We start from the raw sequence: 17,324 nt of genomic DNA, 5'->3' as shown, positions 1-17,324 counted from the left end.
CAGCCTCACAAATCACAGGAATACACTTAGATTTGATCAACAGACTGAAAATCATCCTGGAAACAGTAACAAGTGGACACCACATTGATGAGAAAAGGTTTGAAGAATATACGTATGCAACAGCCAAATTATACGTAGAGCATTATGGATGGCACCCCATGACACCGACATTGCATAAGGTCTTAGTGCATGGAGCAACTGTAATAAGACATGCAATAGTACCGATAGGACAACTCTCCGAGGAAGCCGCTGAGGCCAGAAACAAACATTTCCGAATGTACAGAAGTAAATTTTCAAGGAAATTTAACAGAACAGTATGCAACCGAGATGTCCTCAATCGGGTTTTATTAACTAGTGACCCCATCATGAGCTGCTCCAGGAAGACATCCAGGAAGAAGAGTAAACAATTCAGCAGTGAGACACTTACACTTCTTCTGCCAGAACCAGCTGAGAGGAGCTCTTCTCGGAGTTTAGAAGAAGAAAGTGATGAGGAAGTTGAAAGTGATGAGAACATCTAAACTTCAGCCCCAAAGAACTATATGTATATGTAAATATTGACATCTCTACACTTTTTATGGTTATAAGTACATGTACATGTTTGATTGTTTGTCGTTTTTGTTACAAACTATTTCTCAAGTTCTTCAAGCCAATTAAGTTTACTACAGTAGGTTTAATATCGTTAATTTCCAGTTCCGATTTCCAAAATTTATTCAAATGTCATTTCGTACAACACAATATTTCTTTCGAACACATTTTGTATGTATTTAATCAATCATGTGTACGTTATTTTAATTAATAAATAATATTTTATTTTTGATGCGAAAAGATTCCATTATTTCCACTAGCACCCATTTTCTAATTAAATAACAGTGCATGTTGATTAGCTTCTTAAGAATATATTATTTATCACCACTTTCAATTATAGTATTGAGTATTTATAATGTGTAAACTTTTTTTTTTTTAAGTCAAATATAACCTTTTTATTCAAAAGTAACACTGCAATATCAGGGCAAAGAGTTTTGGCCAGGTTTTCAGCGCAAATACTCCACTGTGCGGCGGGAGCTGGGATCGAACCAGGGACCCCAAGCACCGGCGGTGAACGCTCTACCACTGAGCCATCGCGCCCCCTCGTATAAAAAGAAAAATTAGTGCTATGTATAGTATTATAAGAATGAGGATTCATTGTTTTCTTTGGTGATGCCAATAGTTGTTTGCTTAGTTTTCGAACCTCTTAGGTCTACAAGCTTGAAATATATGAATGTCATTTCACAAAACATATTCTTGTTCAGAGCTTGAATTCGAAAAAAAAATTGTCTAAAATCTTTCATTTAGTGAACGTATTTCAATAAATCCTGGCTTGTATAAAGCTTCAACTGCATGAAGAATATTTATTCAAAATTTTAAAACTTTATGTTTAATGATTTCCGAGAAGGATCAGCAGCTAAAAAAATATTCAAATCCACTTATTCATCCTTACGGATTGAATTCTTAGGAAGGTAGACAGAGTTTGATAATTTTTATGAGTTAGGATAGATTACGTGGCCCAGACGGTGAAGTGCAAAATGAGGTATTAGAGGAAGAAACCTACTTTAATATTATTCGGAATGAGTTACACAAATGTTATATCTGAGATTAAGAAAGAAACGCAACCGGAACAGATAGTATAATAGTTGAATTCATTAAGAATATGGAAGATAAATGCAAATATTGGGATTCTGTATAGAAATATGTGAAACAGAAGATTGGCAAAAACATTTACTAAAAATCATTTTTATTCGGTTAGGTAAGAAATAGAAACTGAGGACGTGGAAGAACTGTAGAACTATTAATTTCGTATCAGACACAATTAAATTATTCTTGAAGGAGATCAAGAAGTTGAGAAGGGACAATTCAGGTTTAGAAGAGGTAGGGGTCACAAGAGATACAATTGGCTTATTAATGGTAATCGGTGTAAGGTTTGTAGAAAATGGAAAAGTGGTATAATTTATACTTATTGATTTAGAAAATGCTTTTGACAGTATGAGCTGAGAATTATTGATCGGAGTTTTAAAGAAGATTCGGTTGAACTGCATCTCGCGAACATTATTTAATATCTATTTAGATAGTGGAAAAGAGCATAGGTAAGATGGTATTTCGGTAGGAGACAGAATGATTAGGTATGTGGTGTTTACAATTGATATAATGCTAATGCTTATCTGAAAAGAAAATGAAAATGTTAGGAAACCTGACATAGGGCTATAAACAAGAAAAAGTAAAAAGCAAACGTTAAACCGAAAATGCCATTCTAATTAGTATGAATCCCTTGGTGCCCTAAATATAAAAATAGGAGCACAAAATAGTACAGGGGACCATTTTTAATACCTAGGCAGGGTAAGGTGCTGAAGATAGAAGTGCACACGCGAAATGAAAACAAGGATGGAATGGCGAAAGAAGCATTTAGGAGGAAGAAATATCAATTTTATGTTTTTTTGAATAATAACACGTGAATAAAGCTTCGCGTGGAGTGTTGGAGGGGAAATGAGCATGCCGGCAAAACGACGAAGAAATAGAAGGTTTCAAAATTTCGGTATTGGGAGTAATGGAAATAAATATCTCGATGGGGAGGAAAACGAATGAGAATTTTAGAAGTGTTGGGAAAGGAAAGAGTAATTTTAATATACGCGTACTTGGGAAGAAGGAAAACTGGTTATAGTATTGGTTTAGGAAGAACAATTATTTTGAGAGACAATGTAGAGTATATGTTAATTGTAAATAGGGAGAGAGTGCGAGAGGGATTACAGGTGATGTATGGTATTGTTACAGGTAATACAGAACATTGTTACGTGTTGACGAAGAGGATAGCTGGAAAACAGGGAACATGGAAGCTTTTCAGTTAACGCTAATGAGCTGCAAATAATGGCAGAACACCTGTGATGATGATGAGGGTGATTAACTGATACTTTGTGCACATATTAATTATACACTTGCAACCAGTGAATCATTAAATCAATATAACTAGGCATATAGGATCACATATCAGGGCCCTACGTAACATTTAAGTAAGATCATATATCTCGCAAAAACATGTATGTGTAATTTAATATCACAAAATTTAAGCAGAAAAATTGGTATTATTGCCATGTTTTAAAAATAAAAGGTTTATTTCATTTTTGATTGGAATGTTAAAAATCTGGAAAATAATGTGTTCTAGCCTTGTGTACTAATTCTTTTATTACAGAGTTGATAAATAAATACCCGTAATATTTCCAAACAAATGTCTTACTTTTTCTCACAATCCATCCACTTTATTAGGACAAACAATATAAACATACAAAAAATATTATCATTATTAAAAGGGACTAATAAAATTTCTTTTGTAAATTTTAATACTAAAACTTATTATGAGTCACGTCAAAACGTTACAATGATCAAACGTTTGATCATTTTTGACGATATATTCATGTCTTGGAACAAAATACTCTATTCAGAAATAAGAAATTTGATTATGGTTCCCACACTTGAGAGCGAGAAAAAGAATTTACAAAAAATTGACTAGTCACTATATCAAGTGTTCTGAAAATATATATATGAAGTGAAATATAGTGAAGTATGTCGATTGCACATTATTCAACGTTGGAAACCAAATTCATACTGATGTTGGCTCGGTTGAGAACTAGGTAAGTCGATTCTACAAATAATCTAGTTTGTTGAAAAGATCTCAGTGCAGCTATCTGCAAAAGGCTGCAGAAAAGTAGAATAAAATCCATGACTCAGCAGCGCCTAAACAATCAGAAGGAACACATTGTTTAGTATGTACAGAGCGATTAATATCATGAGAATGTTAAAAAGTCATAATATTTATCTTAGACATAAAATAGAAATATCAATGTTTTCAAACTTTTTGTTTCACAGTGTACAATATTCCGTAAAATCTTTGATTTTTTTACATTATTTGTTACAACATTAACTACACTTGCTAGTATTCAGTTTTAATATCTCTACTGAAACTTTATGATAAAATATCATTCCGTGATTGGTGATGTTACTCCCATCTTTGTTTTGCAAAAATGTCTTCTGTCCAAAACCATTGTATTTTTATTTTTCAAAATGAAAAGTATTACTATTAGTATGTAACTTACACATTAAACCTAACAATAATATTTTCCCCTGCTGTATTGTTTGTTTACAAGGTGTTCGAGTAATGCAACCGAAGAACCAATAGCACAATCTAAGAAAGTTAAAACGAAATGTGCAGTTTGTAGCATTTTAATTTTTTGAAAACCACTGCATTAGAAGAAAACAAACTCATACGTTTCAAATATGACAAATAGTAAAAATGTATATCTTTGAGTATTTATGAGCACAAACAGGGGTTTGTGTAACAACTACGTCTCGATTAGAAGCATTTACGAGATCAAAGGAATACAAGTTCTCTCTTATAGAAAACCGTAACATATCATTCACTGTCCCTTGCTATATTCCAAGTAAACGAGAACTGTAATTTAACGAAGAATACTAATTAAACAATTAAATATGAAAACGGATTACGGCTCCTGATAATATTTCAAAAAGATCTATCTCCATGCCCTAGGTTGACATGTGCGTGATTATTGCATCTCATCTCGAGATGGAGAACTTTCAGCAAAGAAAATTTATCATTCATAGTGTAAGAACAAATTAAATTTATAAGTAGTAGTGGACAGTAGAGTGGAATCGAACTGACTTCTTTGGCCACCATACCAGCGAGTATAACACCGTGACAATTCTTCACTGTTAGCTAAGTATCCTAACTTGACAGTTGTCTTTATACAATCAACGCCAGAGGGAGACTGTAAGAGAGAGAATGAAAAAAATGTTTGAATGAAAAGAGAAAAAAATAAACACAGAGAGGTTTCATTTCCGGAATGAAGTTTTAAGTAGCCAAGTCTCGGTTAGGACAACCTCTTGGAAACTACTGAGAGTCGTAGTCGGTTAAATCATACTTTGCTCTTGTAACCCTTTTTTTTTAAATACTAGTTACCGAGAAAATTAGCAAAAAATGTTTTCACCAACTTACTCGGTTACTTTAGAAAAATGAGGCGATAAGCTTTTAGTTTGTTTCAATTCTCGTTTCAAAGATATTTTGTCATCCACTCGTTTAAGTTAGTTAAGCGAATTTGCCATGTAGTGCTATGGTAAAATTTTCTTCATAGATTGTGTTATATTGAATCAATATAATTACTATGGTATTTGGAAAGAATTTGTAGTCATACATTCTACATACAAAGTAGTTATCAGCGTACAGTTCTGTTCAGAAACACCTAGAAACCCTTTCTGAGACTAAGTCCAAAAACTTGAGCCTAGATCCATTGAATTCCTGTAGATCTGTACAGAGAGAATTGCATTTTCTTCCTCCTTCTCACATAGACACTATCTGCTGTTTTTACGGTAGTTGAGTGTGGTGAGGCACTACATCTTCGTAAAGAACTCGTGAAACTTGATGATCAAGAGTTCGAAACTGAGTCGAAGATGTTTGTTATTTTTTTTAAACATGAAGAGATTAGAAAACAATTGGAAGGTAATATTTTTACACATGTAAATTTCCGAATGTTATGCTTTGTTGCTAATATATTTGTTGACTACTATATTGTATTTTTGTGAGTTTTCTTTTTACGTTTAGTTGCAAAACAAATGTTTAGAAGACTCCTTGGCTTAACATTTCGAAAATAATCAGTGACACTTGGATCGGTATGAAATTAGATAACCAATTTGATAACCATTTCCTCATATATTTGGTCACTCTTCGCCGCAATTGGTGCCTGAAAATCTTCATTTTGTACAAGTGTTGGTCTTCCGGCACGTGCTGCGTCTTCGAGTGTTTCGTCACCGTCCTTAAACTTATAAAAAAACCGCTGCACTGTCCGCATTATCACGACACTCTCACCAAAGGCGCAGCATACCATCCGCCCGCTGCTGCGACATTTAAAACCAGTTTGAACTCGTACAGCATATGTGCCCTTATGACGCTCTGTGGAGGTACAATGATCACTGTCCTTACGCAAGTTCACGGTGTAACTGAACTGATATAACCAGGTAGTACGAGGTAGCCAGGTAGAACTGATATAACAGTATGTTGCATATACCCACATTAATAACTGACCCTCACCTTATGTCTATTTGCATTTAACTCACTATGTGAGGGCCAATAGAACACAGACCTTCATAAAAAGCGACAGAACTTCCTTGCTTACCTTTATATATTGAAGTGACTATGCTTGGGATCATAACGCTTGAACCACCTATCCGATCTCGATGAAATTTTCAATATAGATGAGGCTCGGACCTTAAGAGATTTTTATCAATTCACTCTAGTGATGTAAGCTAGTGACGGGGGAGGTAGCGGGGAAAATGTATAAAAATGATCCAAAATGACTAGTATTAGAGTCGAATCCATAGTTTTTCGGGTTGCTGAAATGAACAGTGACACTTACGATGCCGTTCTAATCCAAGGTGATACCCGCAACTTGGAGAGTGGCAGGTGGAGATAGATATATAAAAATATATATAAAAATGAAAGTGACTATGTTTGCAACCTTAACTCTTGAACCTTGAACCTGGAACTCCTGAACCACAAGGAAGATCTGGATGAAATTTTCCTTATACATGAGGTTCGCATCTAGGATAGCTTTTGTTATTTCATATTGGTGGTGCAACTTAGGGAAGAAGGTAGGAGGAGGAGATACTTAAAAATAATCGAAAATAACCGATATTAGTGTCGCATACATTGTTTTTTGCGCAACTGAGATGAAAACTGACATTACAGATGTTTAAATACAAATTCCTGGTAGTTCTGAGAGGGGTGCTGACGTGTGAAAATAAAAGAGTTGGATAATTTACGCGTTTTATTGATATTTTAACTAAATCTACATAAGAATATAATATAGAATTGTTTACAAATTTGGGTTGGGTAGATATATGGAACGTATTGGAAATGGCGAAAGAAAATATTATTTTCATTATTTCTAGCAATAGAAGAAATGGTAGAACATTATCAACAATTCGACAATTGCCAGGAACCAATAACGTTTGTATGTGCCTTATACATTCATCAATAGTTCGTTAAACACATTACGTTCTCAGACAATACGAATCGAGGTTGAAATGTTCAAAATATTTTCTAGACATCTTGGTGTTATTTCTATAGAGTGTACAATGACGAACGTCGTCTCAACCCTATGACGGAGAGAAATGAAATATTGAAATCGGAAGTGTCAATATTGAAAGGATAAAAATTTCCTTACTTCTCTAAATGGAAATCGAACCGATGACCCCATTTGTTAAGTGGACGCTTAAGCCAGTACTCGAAGACATCACTTGCAAGGCATTAGGAAAGGGCTCGATGGAAGATGTATATAGTAAATATCAAACTTTTACGATTTGAATGTTGTAATAATGAGGACACACTCCGATTTTGGTCATGATAAAACGCTAAAGTGTTCTGTAGAAACAATAATCCAGAGAAGTCAAATTTAAATTGAAAAAGACATTTAAATACGCAAGGATATGAAAGGTAAAATGGTCTTTAGAGGGATTTCAAAGTTAATTGTCACTCCTTTTGACAGGAATCTGGTATTTGAGACCGCTGATTTTAAAAATTGATTTACCAAACATTGCTTACTAAGTTATATATATATATATATATATATATATATATATATATATATATATATATATATATATATATATATATATATATATATATATTACCCGTTTTAGCGTACAAAATTTTGCCGCTCCAGCAACGTTCAGTGATTCAGTTTTTCTACTGACGTTCTTTAAGGCAGGGACACGAACACAGAAATATCGAGTTAAATTTACAAAGACTGTTGCACCGGCAATCTAACCAGGGACCGTGTACACCAAAGGCGCACGGACGGTCACTAGACTAGAAGGAAGAGCAGCCGCTGGATTATTTGTGAATAGCAAACAACGCAGCATAATAAAATAAATGTAGTAGTAGGACGCTGAGAGACAACTGTTATCAACAGAAATGATAGCAAATAGAAAATGTCCATGGAAAGCAATGAGTAATACTCATATTTTACTTCCATATTATTATTATTATTATTATTATTATTATTATTATTATTATTATTATTGTTAGTAGTAGTAGTAGTAGTAGTAGTAGTAGTACTTGTTGTTGTTGTTGTTAGAGTTGGTGGTGTTGAAATATGAGGGGTACTAGTAGTATTAGCGAATGTTGTTGAAGAATTTACATAAGAGGAATTTTAATGTCCTTCTTGAGCATCGATAGTATATGTTATGTAAATCTATAGTTTAAAAATATTTTCGGTTATTTCTTTATAATTATATTCCTTCACAAGGCATTAAAATACATTTTTTATTGTTTTGTCTAGTCTTCTCGATATTGAGGGAATATTGAGTTATTATTTATGGACGTTTCTTCGTAAAGTGTAAAAAGTAAAGAATTATAATGTAAAAAACCTGGACTGAAACCGTTGCCTTTTAAATCCAAGGAAAGCTAAAACAGTTTTGAAATAAATAGCAATTGTATTAATAATGTTCATCAAGGAAAAAATGAAAGTTAAAGCATAATGATAGTATGGACTTTGCCACTCTTTTCCATATAAGTGAAACAGGACTAAAATTACAAATATATATTAAAAACTCTTAACATTTAGAGTGCATATAACAACTAAAAAACTTCAGCTTTTCGTATCTATCTTTCACCATAGTGTTAACAAATTTTTAAACATGGACAATGTAAATAAGATTGCTTTCATTGTTTTCATTGTGTTCCTCAACATGGTGCTCAGTTACTTAAGTGGCCCGACATTCGCCATCCCTAACCGAGAAAGGGACCAGACTCATTACCTTTCATAGTTTACGGTTATGAGTATAGTCCCTTTCTAGAATATTTTAATAAACAGGAACTATGTACAAAGCATACGTTTCAGGGTGTGGGCTACGCATCATGGTTCCGAGGGCCAACCGTTAGTCATATCTGCTTTCGAGATTTTATCACCCAAAATCGAGGAGACTGGATAAAACTAAACACGACAATTTACAATGTTTAATAATACCTTGTGAAAGAAAACAGTTATTAAGAAATACCCTAACAATTTACTATAGTTTCACATATCATATAGCATCGGTGTTCTCGCAGGTAATTAAAATGTTCATAAGGCAATGTTCACGCAACAACACTCACTAATACTACTCCTACATCTCATATTTCAACAACACCAACTGCAACAGCAGCAACAACAACTACTACTACAACTACTATTAGCAATTACTTTCTCTGACATTTTCTGTTTGAAATCAATCTATTTCTCACACACTTACTACAACATCTTTTTTAATATACTCCCTTGTTTGCCATTCAAAAATAATCCAGTGGTTACTGCCCAATTCTATAGTGACCAACCATGCGCCCGTCATATACATGGTCCCGAGTTCAATTGATGATAGAACTGCCTTTGGAATTTTAACTGTACTCAATGTTTCTGTGTTCGTGTTTATGTCTTAAAGAAAGTAATGGAAAAACGGTAAAATTAAGTAAAACGAATAATACATATTATAATTCAGTTAGTCAGCAAAGCTCGGAAAATCAGTTTTCATAAATGTCGGTCTCAAACACCAGATGCCAGTCCAGGGGAGTGAAAATTAAGCGTTCAAATCCCTCTAAAGACCATTTTCTCATTCATGTCATTATTTGTTTACATGCCTTTTCTTTTTCAATTTAAATTTGAACTCTCTGGATTGTTATTTCTACAGAACACTTTAGGATTTTATCATGGTCGAAATCGGAGTGTGTAGGCGTCATTACAACATTGGAATCGTAAAAGTGTGATATTTGCTAAATATATCTCACATCGAGTCCTTTTCTAATTCCTTACAAGTGATGTCTTTGAGTAGTGGCTTCATCGTCCACGTAACAAATGTGGGTCATTGGTTCGGTTTCCGCTTAGAGAAGTAAGGACATTTTTATCCTTTACAATATTGATACTTCCGATGTGTAATGAGATGAAAGATATTTCATTTCTCTCGGTCAGAGGGTTGGGATGACTTCTTCAGAGCACTCTCTATAGAAATAACACCAATATGTCTAGAAAATACTTTGGCCGTATCAACCTTGTTTCATACTGTCTGGGTACGTAAGATTTTTAACAAACAATTGATGAGTACGTAAGTCACATACAAACCTTATTGTTTCCTGCTAATTGTCGAATTGGTCATAATGTTTCACCTCTCTTTCTTCTATTTCTAAAAAAATATATTTTTCTTCGCCATTTCCAGTAAATCCCATATATACACCCAACCCACACTTGTAAACAATTCTTTACTGTATTCGTATGTATTTTAGTCAAAATATCAATGTAACGCGTAAATAATCCTAACTCTTCTACCCGAAGAAAGAACATAATTTTCTCTAAATCTATCCAAATATCGGTTCTTTACGAAGACAGAATACTTTTCATTTTGGACATAAATGGCACCTTAACCACCACCCAATCAACTTAGGAACACCAAACAATGATCAATTCAACACTAACGTTGATAATCCTTATTTATTTATGTCACCACCACCCTTAGGAGTACAAAGAAAGTTAAATTTGGACATCGCAAGTGTTCCTGCTCAGCGTTGCCGAAAACAATGGATTTGACACTAATATCGGCCTTATCCGTTCATATTTAACTTCTCCTCCCCACCTTGCCATCCAGCGTCCGAACTTCCTTTACGTCGAAAATTTGATCCAGATTTTTCGGGTGGTTCAATAGTTGCGAAGTCAGTTTTATATATATATATATAGGTAGATAGATAGATAGATAAGAGATATAGATATACCTGTTTATACATAGATAGATAGATAAATAGGGATACTTTTTAATTTGGATGTATTGTATGATTAATTGGTATTGAAATATGTTTGCAGTAGGAATGCGTTTTATAAATCAGATATAAAATTAGTTAGGAGTATAAATTTCTAAACATGCTCTTTTGTGTTTATCAAAATCTAATTTAATACCCATCCAAGTGTCACTGATTCTTCAAGAGATTTTAAACCGAGAAGTCTTGTAAATATTTGCTTTGGAACAAAACGTTACAAAATGCAATATAGCGATAAACAAATATTTTAACAATAAAGCATTAAATTTGAAATTTATTTGTGTAACAAATATTAAACTTTAAATTATTTAGTCATATCTTCATGTTAAACAGATAAATAACAAACATCTGGAACAGAGTTTCGAATCCTCGATCTTCAAGTTTCACGAGATTTTTACAATGTGCTTCACCACGTTCTGATACCGTCAGCACAAGTATGTTTTGCAGCTAGTATCTATGTTTGCAAAGTTAAAATTCAATTCCATCTGTACAGGTCTATGGGAATTGCGATGGATGTAGGCTTACATTTTTCGATTTAGTCTCTGAAATGGTGTGTAGGAATTTCTGAACAGAATTGTACGCTGCTAACTACTCTGTTTGTAGAATGTATGATTGCAAATTCTTTCCAAAGATGATAATAGTTATAAAGATTCAATGTTACACCATCTAAGAAGAAAATTTTAACATAGCACTACATGGCAAAGTCTCGTAACAAACTTAACCGAGTGCATAACAAAATACCTTTTAATCGAGAATTGAAACAAACTAAAAGCTTATCGCCTCATTTCCTTGGTTAAAGTAAACGAGTATATGGGTGAAAACATTTTTTGCTAATATTCTAGCTAGTATCACGAAAATAGGTTACAAGACCAAAGTATGATTTAACCGCCAACGGCATCGTCAGTTGTTTCCAAGAGGTTGTCCTAACCGAGACTTGGTTACTTAAGAGTGCAGGTATTTTAGGTCAAAATTATTAGGAGTATATAAAAATCATAAAAGCAAGGAACTTTGCACACTTGTAGTACTTGACCTCCTAATCAACATACTAAAAGTCCCTTAAATTTGACCTTGAGCTTCGGCCACCATATTGAAAAATGGCCGTCGATCTTAATTTTTTTGTCGATAATCCCAAAATTAGCAGAGATAGCGTAAACTATAAAGAGAGATAATATCTAGAGAATTAAAACGCGCACATTTGGGTGTATAATACATCTCTCCAGCTTTATTCGTTCAGGACATATGAAGATTTAAGTTATTGGAACTTTGTAATTTTTTGCCGGTAGTACGGCTTCTCAGGTAGAATTCGATCACTAGAGATTGCATACTTACTCAAATTGTGTACTGAAATTAAGAGGATAAAAATACAGATTTTAGTGTATAATATATTTATATATCTCAATCAGTGGGTTGTAAATCACACAGTAATAACACCTTTGATTACTAAAGTTTGCAACAAATGTAATTATTTTGTACTAAACTTAAACATCTATTGAGCATAGCTTATTTTACTTAACAAACCTCTAATTTCAGTTAATATTTCTGCAGTGTTTATATTATTTTCAAATCTGCCACTATATTTTTATATATAAGGATGCTAAAATACATTGGGATACAAGCATTTATATTGAAAATTATTATTAACATTATGATCTGAAGGGTGTTTTTTGTCTATGTGTTTAATACCAAATGTAATTTAAATATCTATAAAATTTAAATATCAAATATAATCCCATCCTCATTTTGTTGCGAAGTAGGAATATCTGGGTAGTTATAACATGAAGCACTCTGGCAATAACCCCATATGGGCCAACGAGGCAGCCCAGTCATATAACAAACACAATTCTTCTTAAAATTATCTTTACACCCACAATATATTGTGAAATAACCCAGAAGAAGCCGGTCTGAACAAACCGGCATCAATTTGTTGATAGATTGTATCCATCAGGAATTTGTAGGTTGTAATGAATTTCCCTTCCATTCCTGCACTTGATGATATATATAAATATTTAATAAAATGTTGCTTTGTGGCTACAATTGTTGATGGTAGCACTGCGAGATCAAATCTGGAACTTAATGTTTGTTCACCCATGAGAAAATTGTACCCATAATAACGATACTTATCAAGGCTCTGGTTTTTCTTGGCACCATCGAGTTGAAGCAGAAATCTTTCACCAGCTTCGGCTATTGTTTCTTTGGTAGGCAATAGGTCATTGAAAACTAAAACTGCTGTCCTCAAACTAATGTATATGTAACAGTCAAGAATATCACCGTATGTTCTCGTCTTGGAGATACAACAAAATGCAGAATATGCCAATCTAAAACATGAATAACATTAGTTAGTACTTTAAAGTTGCTTTCTTCACATTTAAAAGCAGAAACTAAAGATGACTTGGTGCCCTTTCTCATTAAAATGTTATCAAATAATGAAGGTGGTTTTGGGGAAAGCTCATATCGGAAGCAATTTGTTAACTGATCAATTCCTTTTACGACACAGATAATTCTATGGAGTAATTCTTGGCTATGAATAACTACATTAGTGTAACGAATTTTTATTCCTGCATCACTGAAGCCAGAAGGGTAACTTTGTTCTTTCGTTTTAGTACTGAGCATTGAAAGTATGCGGCCCTAGTAGCTCAAACTATCTTCAGTATTTCTTGGCATTTATTTATGGACTGTCCTATCAAATGTACCTTACAAGAGCTCGACGAGTAACTAATTTGATGACTGTGGAGACTATTCCATTTGTTGTTCACGTATGTATCTTCTTTGCATTGCAGATAGGTACTCATAGCATGAAAGAATGTTTGGGATGAAATGTGTCCTAATACAAATTCACTGCTCCAAATCAACCTTACTGATGGAATTCCACGCCTCATTTAAACGTTGTGCAACATGATTTTGTCCATTGTTCCATTAATTCGAACTAACTTAAGGTGGTAGTATGTAAGGCATACCCAAAGAGTTACGCTATCTTCTTCATGTCTTATTGTAGGTGTTACACGGTTGGGATGAAATCGCTTTAGCTTACCGAATGATGATGCACAAACTTCTTGCATTGCAAGGCGAGAAGTTGGAATTCAGATTCGTCGGTCCAGATGGCCTGCTTCCATTGTTCATCGTTCCATTCGTTATTTTTTATTATTATTACTATTATTATTATGCTTATTATTATTATTATTATTATTATTATTATTATTATTATTATTATTATTATTATTATTATTATTATACTTGAGTAAGAGTATTGAAATTATTTCCAATGCACAATTTGAGAAAATATGCAATCTGTAGTGCTCGAATTATGCCTGAGAAATCGTACTATCTACACAAAATAACAAAGTTCCAATAACTTAAATCTTCATGTTTTGAACGAATAAAGCTAGAGAGATATATTATACACCAAAATGTATACACCAAAATGCTTTTTAATTCTCTACATATCATCTCTGTTTATAGTTTACGATATCTCTGCTCGCTTATTTTACGGCGAAAAACTTAAAATTGGCGGCCATTTTCCAATATAGTGGTCAAAGCTCAAGGTGAATCTTAGGGACTTCTAGTATGTTGGTTAAGAGATCAAGCACTACAACTGTGCAAAATTCCTTGCTTGTATGATTTTTTTTTTTTTTTTTTTTTTACATAACTCCTGCACTATAAACCTTTATTCGTGAAGCGAAATGTGTCTGTGTTTACTTTTGTTCTTCTTTTCAATCATGCATTTTTTATTCTCTCTCTGACTCTCTACCTGTGGCTTTCATTATATAAAAACAGCTGTCAATTTAGAAAACTTCGCTAGCAGTGGAAGAATATTCATGATGTTATAAGCGCTGGTATGTTGATGGCAACGTCGTCAGTTCAAGTCCACTCTACTGTGCACTTATACTTTTAAATTTAATTTGTTCTTACACTCTGAATGATAAATTTTCTTTGCTGAAAGTTCTCCATCTCGGTGTGAGATGCAATAACCATGCACATGTCAACCTCGAGATATGTTTGTTACAGAAACTCCTGTTATTCGCTCATAGATAACCAAAGGTACACATTTTTACTGTTTGTCGTATTTGAAACGTATGATTTTGTTTTCTTCTGATGCAATGGTTTTCACAAATTAAAATGTCACACACTGCACATCTCGTTTTTACTTTCTTACATAGTTCTTTTGGTTCTTTGATTGCATTTTCTGAAAAACAACAATAGAACAACGGAAAATATTCTTGTTTGCTTTAATGTGTAAATGAAATAATAATAATAATTGTTTTTGAAAAAATGAAAATACAGTGGTTTAAACGCATAGAAGAATGTTTTGCAAAACAAAGGTGGCAGTAAAATCACCCCCCACGATATTTTTAAAATAATGTTTCAGTTGGATATTAAAACTGAACACTAACAAAATGAAGGTAGTGCTGAAACGAATAATGTAAACATTGAAAGATTTTATAGAAAATTGTACACTCTGAAACAAAATGAAAGTTTGATCAATATTTATTTTTCCTTGCTATTTCTAAATTTTATCACTTTTTAGCTGTCTCATGATAGTAATCCCTTTGTACATTTCAAGTGATGCTTTCTTCTGGATTGTTTATTCGCTGCAGAGGCACGGATTTTACTCTACTTTTCTGTAGTTAGCTGCAGTGAAATCTTTCGAACAAACTAGTGAATTTGAAGAATCGCTTCCCTAGTTTTCAATCCAGCCATCAGTGCAAAGTTGGTTGTCTAAGTTTAAGGGTGTGAAGACAAAGATTGAATGCACTTTTGTACGCGTGCATACAGTATATTATGTAAATGCTATTTTACATACTAATAGACGGATTGATGTCAAATTGCTGCTTACCACTATTCCTGTGCCTTCAAACTCACTGATTGTTTCTATATCAGCAAATGAAGCCGCTATACCATTTTTAGAAGCATTTCTGTATATGTTTATATACTTATACACTTGTTGGGCTTCCAGATTGGTACTCATCTCCACCATTGCCTGTGAAAATACAATTATAGTGTGGTTCAAAAGTGTCAAAACACGTATATAAAAGGCAGGATTTAAACGAATTTCAGAAGTAACACTGTAGTTTAGTAGTACAGGTCCCCATCAGCAATCTGCGGTCGGAAAGATGGATGGCAGCCGGCACCCGTCCGCGGCGGCACGACGATCTACTTGTTCAAACTTGCTGACCTTTTGCCGAGGCGGCAAGCTGTCGAAAATCGTAAAATAAAATGCCCTTGGCCGACTTTGCCTTCAGACTCGGCAAAATAGTTGGAAAGGCCTCTTTCCGACCCTCTGCCGAATTCTTGTGCCGGCCTATTTTCGACTGCGACGTCGGCGAATTTAATGCTCATTGCCGGCTGTTGGTCGACTGCTCGGCAAGGCAACTATTCGTCGTGGTCGAAAATCGCGCGGAAATACGCCGGTTTCCGGCGCCGACAATCCGACCGCTGCATCTGGTTGGCATGGACAAATTGTCTGACAATAGGCTGCTGAATCCTGATGGGGTTGGGGGATTTTACGATATAGGATGTCCAAGGACGCTATCTTGAACTCTGTGATTTCGAATTCATTTTCATTTACTTAAAAGGAAGCTATATATATTAATCCTTAGAGTAGTCAAGCCTAAATGTTACGTAAAGTACTAAGCCTGGGTCATTCTGACCCAGGCGTATTTTTTGTTAAAAAATATATCAAGTTTGATTCAGGGAGTTAAAATTTCCAACGTAGAATAAAAAGGGAAATGTATCTGATCGTTCTTTATATTACAGTAAATTTTATATGCTGTATAGGCTGTCAGTGGTGCCTTGTGACACTTTCAAACAATTCCTGAGTTACAGTACTGTAACATTAGAAATTTATACATAGAAATACGCTGCCATTCTTAGGAGTATTCCTGTCACACATGGTATTTTGATTACACCTGACAGTCCTTGCAGAACGGTTCACTGGTGCAGTGTGCTTTGTATACAAATTTGTGGCAGATTTCATAGTACTGAGAGATCAAGAATCACGTGGCTTGCTAAAAATATAACCAGATATTGTAGGGAACTGAACAACAATGTAGCAATGCCTGAGAAGGAAATGTACAGCGGTTACTGTAGAGGGGAAAAGGGTCGTAAGAATAATAAAAAAAAACTTTCTATTACTCTCACCCGAATAAAACCTCAGTTGGACGGGGAAGTGATTGTTGCAGGTGAAAGAAAAAAAATACCGTTTTAATCAGCATAATAATAATAATAATAATAATAATAATAATAATAATAATAATAATAAACGCTATTTTTGGCTGTCGTGCCATGGAGTACCAAGGCTGGGTCAAATTAATCCAACTACACTTTCTGCCATATTTTTGGGTACGAGGGTCACTGCGAAAGTTTTAAGATGTGAAATAACTTACATTCTTAAAATCAATTTAACACTTACATTTTCTCAAAGTATTCACCATTACACTGTACACACTTTTGCATC

General features: G+C 34.0%; 1 protein-coding gene across 3 annotated transcripts in view; it reads right to left on the bottom strand.

The window, feature by feature from the left end:
* LOC145683953 (uncharacterized) overlaps positions 1 to 17,324 on the bottom strand; it is a 318,861-nt gene that overhangs the window by 113,510 nt on the left and 188,027 nt on the right. For all 3 annotated transcript variants that reach the window (XM_081755667.1, XM_081755668.1, XM_081755669.1), the window contains one exon: positions 15,705 to 15,848. In XM_081755667.1, coding sequence (XP_081611793.1) covers positions 15,705 to 15,848 — 144 coding nt within the window. The remainder of the gene's footprint in view (positions 1 to 15,704; positions 15,849 to 17,324) is intronic.

The sequence above is a fragment of the Thermobia domestica genome, chromosome 4, assembly GCF_964235325.1.
Source record: "Thermobia domestica chromosome 4, izTheDome1.hap1.1, whole genome shotgun sequence".
Lineage (NCBI taxonomy): Eukaryota > Metazoa > Arthropoda > Insecta > Zygentoma > Lepismatidae > Thermobia > Thermobia domestica.
The sequence above is the reverse complement of the archived record's forward strand: the minus strand, read 5'-3'. Positions and strand labels throughout refer to the sequence as shown.